At 49.0% G+C, this 9780-nt stretch overlaps 1 protein-coding gene across 4 annotated transcripts in view; it reads left to right on the plus strand.

Moving 5' to 3' along the window:
• EXT2 (exostosin glycosyltransferase 2) overlaps window positions 1–9366 on the plus strand; it is a 145679-nt gene extending 136313 nt beyond the window's left edge. For 3 of the 4 annotated variants that reach the window (XM_014861250.3, XM_044749638.2, XM_070487566.1), the window contains 3 exons: window positions 474–602; window positions 2290–2372; window positions 8551–9366. In XM_014861250.3, coding sequence (XP_014716736.3) covers window positions 474–602; window positions 2290–2372; window positions 8551–8689 — 351 coding nt within the window. In that variant the 3' untranslated portion in view covers window positions 8690–9366. The remainder of the gene's footprint in view (window positions 1–473; window positions 603–2289; window positions 2373–8550) is intronic. The other variant, XM_070487567.1, reaches the window with a different exon arrangement.
• The last annotated feature ends 414 nt before the right edge of the window (window positions 9367–9780 follow it).

A 9780-nucleotide genomic window follows, 5' to 3' on the forward strand; every position in this document is an offset into this window, starting at 1 on the left:
AGTATTTATTAAACACGTGATACACTGATCGTTCCAAAGGGCCTGCATCCCGCAGGGCTTCACGCCGTTCCTCTCCTCTGCCTACAGTAGGTGGGGTTTTTGTTTTTTGGTGGCTTTTTGTGTGTGTGAGTGAGGAAGATTGTCCCTGAGCTAACATCTGGGCCAATCTTCCTCCATTTTATGTGTGGGATGCCGTCTCAGCATGGCTCGATGAGTCGTGTGTAGGTCCACACCCGGGATCTGAACCCACAAACTTTGGGCTGCTGAAGCGAGCACGTCAGCCCAACCACTACACCAGCGGGCCAGCCTGTACAATAGGTGGTTTTGAAAAGAATGGCAATGTTAAAGATGTTTGTCACTTAACCCAAAGCATTCTAATACTAGAAAGCTTGTCCCCAGGCACGGCTAGTTTTTACATATGAGCCACAGGGAACTGCTCTTTAAACGTTTCTTCTCTCTGTCTCACCTGACAGTATTTTAACTACCTGTACACGTACAAAATGCCTGGGGACATCAAGAGCTGGGTGGATGCTCATATGAACTGTGAAGACATCGCCATGAATTTTCTGGTGGCTAACGTCACGGGGAAAGCTGTCATCAAGGTAGGAGGCGTCGGAGGATCCTTGTCCAGCTCTGCCACCAACTTGCTTTGTGATCTTGGGCAAGTCTGTTTCTCTGAGCCTGAGAAGTTCTTGCGGCTAATATAAACCAAATTTTGGACTAGATGAACTCTGAGTTCCCTTTTAGCTTTCAGATGCTGTGGGAGACACTGTCACATTGTAAAACTGAATCTAGGCTCTGAGAATTTAAACATATTTTCTTTTTTTAATACAGTTTCTTTAGTTACAATTTTTAACCTCCAGTATCAGAGATAAAGGTTATGATGGTCAGTCTACAAATTGTGTTTAAAAAACTACTTAATTTTATTCTGAAAGCCGATATGAATCTAGTTCTGTTAGTTAAAGAATGCAGTTTACGTCTTTCTTAAGGTAGCCCATTTTTTTAGAGACTTTGAGAAGAAAGTACACTTTACACAGTTGTAACTATAGTTGTCCTAAATGTTGTTTTTAATTATTGATTACCAGTCTTTAAAAGTACCTTTCCCATAACATATTAGAAGCTGAGAGCACATGGGGGCCTTGGTATCTGTAATAGATGTCTGTTTCTGAAATGTCGACTTGCTCAAATTGCATCTCTAGATATGGAGAGAGGGTCCACGTCTTGATAGGAGTGAAATCGTCTTGACCTTCTGGATTAGAATTCCATATCTAAAAATGGGCAATGCTTCACGGCCAGGTTCCTGTACTGGAATCTTCTGTCCTGGAGGCTTATCCTGGAAACATGGGATGGCGTTGCCCACTGATTCCTCCTGCTGTTAATTGATGAGAGGAGCCAGATTAAACCAAGGGACTCAGGAAAGCGGAACAGTCACTGTCTTTGCTCTCCAAACTTGAGCCAGTCTTCACCCTGTCCCCAGCTCTCTAAGTGACTCCGTCCACAGCTCACTGCGAGGGAAAGCGCAGACTGGAAATTGCGGAACTAGTTTTAAAGGACCCCCCTTATCTCCAGATTTACTTTTTGTCATGCTTCAAGATGTTTTCAGCTGCGCCCGCTGACTCGGCACTGATTCCTGGTGTTGGATGCGGTCTAACCAGGCCTTAGGCAGCCAGCTTTCCTCCCCTCTGCTGCTTCCTTATCTTCGCTGGGTTAGGAAGGCAGCCTCCCCCAGTTTGCTAGAAAAAGCATTAGGAGTGTAAGGTTTGCAAAGGTGGGAGTGAGAGTCAGGGAAAGGATTCGGGACCCCTAGATTTTTGTCCTGACTCAAGGGACTTGCAGAACGACCTGGTGTCTTCAGGACCGCACTGCTGCTGTGGCCTTTGCCATCAGCTGGAAGAGGGAGAAGGGGCCTGTTGGAACTCCGGTTACGGTGAAAGTTATGGGAAGCTGTATTTCATCGCCCTTATGGCTGCAAGAACAAATGGTGTTTATACAAGGACCTTGGCAGTGAGAAAACAGTCATTAAACAGGAATTAAGGAGCTTGTCATCACCACTTCTTTCCAGTTACAGAAGGCAAAAGCCTCCAAGCCCTTTTTATTGGGCCCTTGTGAGTTCTGCCGTGGGCCAAGCCAGACAGGACTGAATGGAGGAGCGGTGAGGGGTGTGGGCGCGTGCACGTAGAGGGAGCAGACGTCTCAGCTCAGAGCAGAAGCATGCAGAGTGGTGTCACGGGCGTGATTTTATTGTCCCTGGCACTGACGGCCAGGTGTGTCTTTGTGCTCCTCTGGCAGGTCACGCCGCGCAAGAAATTCAAGTGTCCCGAGTGCACAGCCATCGACGGGCTCTCACTCGACCAGACTCACATGGTGGAGAGGTGAGTGGGCCTCTGCCCAGTAGTCTGCCAAGCCTCTGATCCCGATTTCCTGCCTCGGGCCTGTTTATGGGACTTTGTCGGAGATATAAGGACAGCAGCTGGTAGCCATAGTCACCTCCTTCTGCACTGTGGGAACTGGGTTAGTTCAAGCCCAGGTCACCCAAAGAATTAATTTGGAATGCTACTCACTCAATTTGTAATGGCTGGAAGGGTCTTAAAAATATAGCTGGCCTTAAGCTCCAGAAGCCAGACTCTCCGTGCGGACTAAGCAGTTAACCATCCACAGTCATTGGAAGGGAAGCTGGTTACTTCCAAGGAAATACTGGCTTGTTTTTCAGGGCAACGACTCCATGTTACAGTAAAAGTTTGATTAGAGAGAATTAAACCGAACCCACCAGAGACAAGTTCCTTTGCTCACACGGCTAACACGCGTCCCAAGAACGGACTGGAAAGCACAGCTCTTTCCAGAGAGTGGAGCGGGCCAGCTCTGACCCTCCCTTTATGTCAACTGGGTCAGGTACACGACAGCACACCTTGGTGTGGAATGTGGTACTAGGCCTTGTCGGTGAGTGTAAAGTGGGAGGTGTGTGTCTTCCCTGAAGGCCGTTGTAATCTTTGCGGTAGACCTGGGAGTTCTCGCTTGTATCCCAGAGGCCTCCGCGCTTTGAATCTCCTGAATCAGACGTAATTCCAAGCCAGCTCCTTACACAGGACGGCCAGCTCTGACGGCCAGTAGCACTGTTGTCAAGGGACCAGAGTGCACTCGGAGAGTGTGGCGGTGGCCTTATGGATTGAGCCGTCTAGTTCAAGTGTCCACAGGTCTCGTGTGCACCTGCTCGCAGTACTCAGTTCTGAAATCCGTCAGCCGTATTAAAATCCTTCAAGCCTGGAGGATTGCTTTGTACAGAAAGTTGTTTCAGTTGGCCTGGATTTTTCTCTAATGCTTACTCCCTCTTACTCTTACTTCTTACTCTTACTCTCTAAATAATTTCTTTATCTCTTTCATTTGTAAAAATCTTACCCAAATGACATGACTTTTACCAACGGTCAATGTGAGATAATATCCTCCTGTGATTTTAGAAATGTCTGTCAGTGGTTTTTTAAGGATCACAGTCAAGGGCAGTGACATGAACCGTCATAGCTCATTTGCAGGACCCCAATTTTCTATTAAAGCACACGAAATTGTTATTAAACCTCCCCCCACTCTCTGTGTTTGGGGAGAATTCCCGGCATAAAGCAATTATTTATTGTGTGGGCTTATTTAAATCGGTGGGGTTGTATGGTTCTAATAGGACTTGTGGGGAGCGAAGTTGACCTGATAATGGCCTTGACGTTCATACTGAGGCTAAACTCCTCTTCTCTGGTGCCACTGAGATCTTAAATGTCGAGACTTCAAGTGCAAGGTTTAAGTTGGACGTAATTATTATTAAACACTGAAGCAGGTCACTAAGGGAGGTGTGGCGGCTCCTCTTGCGGAGAGGCACCGAAAATAGAACAGGCCACTGCCCAGGTGTCGTCAGGCTTGAGTCAGGTTATATCAGAGCTTATAATTAACAACAACAAGTACACACACATATATATGTGTATATATACGTATACAGTGTGTGTGTCTGTATAAAAAACCTAATCCAAAGCTATATGTAGTCAGTGCCATAGCGAGGCTCAGAGATGATCAGAGGAAAAAGAAGTGACTGCTTGCCAGGTTGACCATCAGGATAATTTTAAGAGGTGGCACTTAAAGTGAGCCCTCCAAGGTCACTGGGATCCCAGCTAATGAAACTCTGGGCAAGAAAAGGAGATCCTAGGCAGGGCGCCTGGGTGGTCAGCAAGTTGAGGGTGTATCTGGCAAGCAGTTACGAAGCCCGTTTTGGCTAGAGCATAGATAGAGTTCTGGCCCATTAGTGCCAAACTGTGAAGGGCCCTGAATGCCCAGTTCAGGAGCCTGAACTTCGCTCCTCAGGCTCTGGTGAGCCGTCGAAGGCTTTTGAACAGGGATGTGTGATCAAGGTGCTGTTTTGAGACTGATCTGAAGTAGCGCACAGAACGGAATGAGGGTGCAGAGACTGAAGAAAGAAGACCAGTTACAAGGCACGAACTAAGCTGAGTGTGGAGAGGAAGGGACAAATTAAATTGCAAGAGATTTTTTTTTTCCCAAGGGAAGATGTGCTAGAACTTGATTTCCAGCTGAAGAGGTGTGGGGAGGTTATGGAGAAGGGGTCAACAGAGAGAACTTGGATTCTGAGTCAAGAAGAATGGTAGTACCTTTAACAGTGTGAATGATATGTTAGAGGAGACGCTAACGGGGGGCGGGGTGGGGTGAATGGTTGTACCTTTAGCAACGTAATTAATGAGGACAGGAGGAGATTTTAATCATGGGCAGAGTTGGAAAGCCATAAGGTAGGTGGTTTTGGAGTCTTGCCCTCTGTATTGGCAGATGTAGATATGGAGCAGACACTTGGAGATGTGGAACTAGAAATCTAGAAAGAAAATTAAAACAAAGATAGATATTTGGAAGACATCTGCCCAGAGCTGGCAGTTGACTGAAGGAAAGCCAAAGGCAGAATCTTTGTTTTTGTTTTTTTTTTTTTGGTGAGGAAGATTGACCCTGAGCCAACATCTGTTGCCAATCTTCTTTTTCCTTGAGGAAGATTGTCCCTGAGCTAACATCTGTGCCAGTCTTCCTCTATTTAGTATGTGGGATGCCACCACAGCATGGCTTGATGAGTGGTGTGTAGGTCCACACCTGGGACCCAAACCCAGGCTAACCCTTGGCTGCCAAAGCAGAGCGCACAAACTTAACCACTACGCCACCAGGCTGGCCCCCAAGGGAAGAATCTTGAGAAATCCTGACATTTAGGAGACAGAAAGAGTAACTGGAAACAGAGAAGCAACCACTGGAGAGGCCAGGAGAGTGCCAGGATCGACAGTGCCCAGAAGCGAGGGAGGAGCAAGGAGCAGGTGGGCGGGGAAAAGGCCTTTGAATGAAATGGTCATTGGTGACTGAAAAAATGGTGTCATGGACTGAAGGGGCTCGAGGGTTACGGAGTGTGAGTCTGTGGTGAGAAAGGTGGTTAGTGAAAGCAGACTACCCTTAGATTTGATGGGCACAGAAAGCAATCAGTCTTGAAAGCAGTTAGAAACTGCGAACTAAACTATTGGGATTAAAGATTGAATCACTGGGTTATTGAATAAGGCACTTAGACTGAGAGGGAGGAAGACATGGTTTTAAGCCATCTTGAGCACCAAGAGATGGAGTTACGAGTATAGAATTGTTCGTTTGTTTTATTTTTTCAATAGTTCCCTTTGCAGAATACATACTTTGCAAATTATGACCTTGTGTTGGGTTTTGTGGTTCAGTAAACTTATTTATTCTTATATTTGGGGTCTCGGATCAGAAATCTCAGTTGCGTAGGAGAGTAGCTTTTCCTACCCAGCATCTGGTTCCAAGATCTGCTGTTGGTTCTTTAAGAACCAGGAGAATTTGTAACTGTTCATCATGCCCAGTGGCTTCACCACAGGCAAGGCATTATGGCAGGCAGACAGTGCTGCTCTTAGAAGAACAACAGTGTGTTTTGATGCAGGCCAGTCTTTGTTCAAATTATGAATTCGCCACTTGTTAGCTGTTTGACTTTAAGGAATTTGACTTACTGTATCCCAAACTTTAATCTTTTCATCTCCTAAAACGGGTATACTGATACCTGTCAAATCACCGTGTGTATTCATGGATTCAACGGATGTTTATTGAGCATCTTTGTACCGAGCGCTGTGTTCTGTGCTGGGGATGGATGAAGTAATAATACACGAAAGCGCGTGGCACGGTACCTGCAGCGTCACTTTCCTCCCCATTCTCCCCGGCATTGGTCCTGAAGCTCCTGGTTCCTTCAGGTAATTGTATGTGTTTGAAAGGAAAACAGAAAACCATTGGTCCTTTCTCCCCGAGATGCTTCCAGTGCTTCGCCTGTTCATACTTGATTAGAAAACCAACCCAGGGGATAAGTTACTGACGGGGTCGCTGGACCCCTGACACAACCTCTCAGGGGGCCACCAGCAACCAGCCACGCTCGCTGTCTGCCCTAACCCGTTCCCCAACCCAGACCCCGTGTGTAAGAAGAAGGTAGGAAGCCCCGGCAGGACCTGGCAGGAGAGTTAAGGACCTTCACCGTTCGGAGCGGCCAGCCGCTTCTGCAGTGCGGCTGTGTGGAGAGAAAGGAGCGCTTCCAGGCCCGGGTCAGCTGGGGGCAGCCGTCAGCAGCCACGCTGGCCTGAGCCCCATGGCCTCCTGCCTGTGGCCCGGCCCTGTTGGCAGATCTGGTTACAGAGGAGACCTTGTCCTCAGGACTCTCCAGGGGCCTGTGGAGCCCCTGTCCTCTGCCAAGAGCCCTGATTCTTCTCTAATACGCTACCTGTGCTGGGCACGGCTGGGCTTTGCTGGCAGAGTCTCTGGGCATAACTGGCAGCTGGAAGAATCTGTACGTGTTTACAGGCAGAACAACTGTCAAGAGTAAGACCTGGGAGAGATTTGCCTGCCACCGCCTTGACCCATAATAGGGGGCAGGGAAGCTGTTGTCGGATGCCGGCTCCATGCCATTTTGTTGAAACTCCTCAGTTTTCCACCTCTCTCCCCATAATTTGGAACCTGGGACTACCACCTCCTGAGTCTCAGAACGCCGCCAGCAGGAGGAAACTCGGTTCCCTGCGGGTCCCGGCAGAGCGTGATGACAGGAGCAGAGGCTCCATTGCCAGTGCGAGCCTTGGTCTGCAACCCAGCTCGCCCTTTCCAGCTCTGGGTCCTGGGGCCAGTCACTTCTCTCCCAGCCTCAACTTCTCAGCCCAGAGCAGGAAGCTGCTATAAGGCCACCCCTGGGCGTATAGAGGAGAGTGCTGTGAGGAGTCGATGAGGCCATCGTGTCAGTTACCGGGCTCGAGTTAGGTGCTCAGCAGTTGTTCATTTCCAGCCCCTCCCCTGGAGCCCAGGATTAGGCTCCTAAATCCATTTGTGTCATCTCGTAGTTAAGGCTTCAGCCTCAGGGGCCGGAGTGCGTGGGTTTGGCTCTGCGTCTTCCCAGCATTTGACCAGTTGCTTGGCCTCTCTGCACCTCAGTCTTCCTTCTGTAAAATGGGGATAATGAGGCCCTCCCTGGAGGCTTATGTGAGGATGAAGCGGTTACGAATACACCTCACACACTTTAACATAGCTGGGAACGTGCAGTAAATATTAGTTGCTGTCGATTTGTGGTGGTGGATGGAGACGATGGTGTTATTAGCTAGAAGAGCTCAAAATGAAATAGTAACACGTTTTTTTAGAAACATACCAACCAAGAGAACTGATAAAGACTGGCTTCTTTGTTAATGGGTTTCTTCCTGAAGCTCAAAGGACTCCAATAAAAACTTGATAAAATCGTTTGAAACGAGGCTTTTGGGATCTCCGAGGACAGAGGAGACTCCTTCGGGTCTGTGTCTTGAAAGTGAGCCCCATCTTGGCAGAAGGCTCTGCCTCTGGCTGTTTGTTCTCATTGTAGCTCTCGGTGCCGTGTGCCTGACTGAGAGAGAGAGCGTTGACCTTTCTGAAGTCCATCCTTGGGGTCCCCCTGACTTCAAAAGTGGCTTCTCAGGGCTCGTTTCTGCCCCTCTGGGCTGAGGATAAGTATCCTCTTCCTCATCACCTGGCCGTCACACTCCGTTGCCTGATGGACTAGCACTTCCCACCCGTGGGCCTGACCTGCTCACCTCCGAGCTGCAGTGAGCTGAAGCTCAGATCCAGGCGCCTTTTTCCTGTCGCCCTGCCTTCTCTTTAGCTGGCAGAGATGGGGTTAAGAACTGTTGGCAGCTAATCCACCTGGGTTTGAGGCCTGCTCGGACTGAGCTGGAAGAATGACTGGAATTTGAGGGGGAGGGGAGAAGACACTCTGACCTCTGCAGGCCTGTGGCCTCAGCAGCATCTCCTGTTCACTTTCTCCGCTGAGCCAGCCCTCAGAGTTCCCCAGGTCACTTCTTCAGTCCACACCCTCCTGACCCTTGTGAGCACCTGGCCGCAGGCTGGGGTACTTGACTTAGTTTTGTTGATGTTGAATATCATGTATTTTGCTCTCATCTCTCAGCCTCTTGAACGCTTTCTCTTTTTTCCCCCACCCCATCCCTCATCCGCTCCACTGCCCTCCCCCCGCCCCACACCCCGCAGGTCTGAGTGCATCAACAAGTTCGCCTCCGTCTTTGGGACAATGCCTCTTAAGGTGGTGGAGCACCGAGCTGACCCTGTCCTGTACAAAGACGACTTTCCTGAGAAGCTGAAGAGCTTCCCCAACATCGGCAGCTTGTGAGACGCGCCACAGATGGGGCTGAGCGCTAAGCTTGGACAAAGGAAGAGAACACGCTCCCACCAGCACTCTCATGTCAGGGTGGGGGTTTCAGACTGGATGATGACCTCCTGGATCTTGGCCTCCACTCCCCTACTCTGCTTCCTCGAGAACAGGATCCTGGAGAGAATCTCTAAGCACCCTGAGCTGCACATCCTCTGTTCCAGTGTTTCTCATGATCTCCCACGGGTCCTTTGTGAAAATGCCAAATGGAAGCCTTGGTGGCCTGCTCCCCGATTAATTCCAGCTTGGGCTCCCTTTCTTTGTGGTTCCAGTATAACAATCTGAAACGCAGCTTCCATGACTGTAAGACGGCTGAGGAGAGAAACCTACCAGCCCGTTTAAGATGTGGGGACTCGTGTAAAAGGTACCCATGTCTCGCTTTTAGTCATTTCAAATCAGTGAGTTCTTTGGAAGAAAAGCCAAGCCCAGAATTTGGTGCAGAATCTTAACGTCTTGGGATTTGATGGGTGGATGCCTTTGGCCTGGGGCCCTGGGCTCGTGCAGCGGGAGCCCCGACTGCCGAGCTGGGTCTGTGAGGGCCATGGACTATTCGTCTGTGGTTTGGCTTTTTGATATGATTAAAATTATTTTTTATTCTTTTTTCTACTATGTCTTAAACACTGATTATTGGTAATCAAGGATCTGTCTGTCTTCTTCTGTGTGTTTAACTCCATCCTCTGGCCTTCACTCCAATCCCTGCCCGTGTCTGGGAAGACACGTGGCCAGGAGGAGTATGTGGTGCGTGTGCCTCTGATGAAGGAAGAACCCCATGCTGTAAACATTCTAAGAGAAGATGTCTCCCCAGACCTCCAAAGGAGGCAGTCTGCCCCTGGTCGGATACGATCTTTACGGATATCTTGGGGAAGAACAGAGGGCCTCCAGGAGCCACACCCTTGAGTCACTCCGGCTAGTACCATGTTGTACAAGTGGGGGGAGCTGCGACCCCACCCTAGGGGGATGCCAAAATTCCCTCCTTCTTTTGGTATAAACTTCACGTTAGCCAGGCAGGTTCTGGCTAATGTTAAATGCTGCTAGAACACTGCTTTGCAAGA

Source organism: Equus asinus, chromosome 17 (genome assembly GCF_041296235.1).
Source record: "Equus asinus isolate D_3611 breed Donkey chromosome 17, EquAss-T2T_v2, whole genome shotgun sequence".
In the NCBI taxonomy this organism is placed as follows: Eukaryota; Metazoa; Chordata; class Mammalia; order Perissodactyla; family Equidae; genus Equus; species Equus asinus.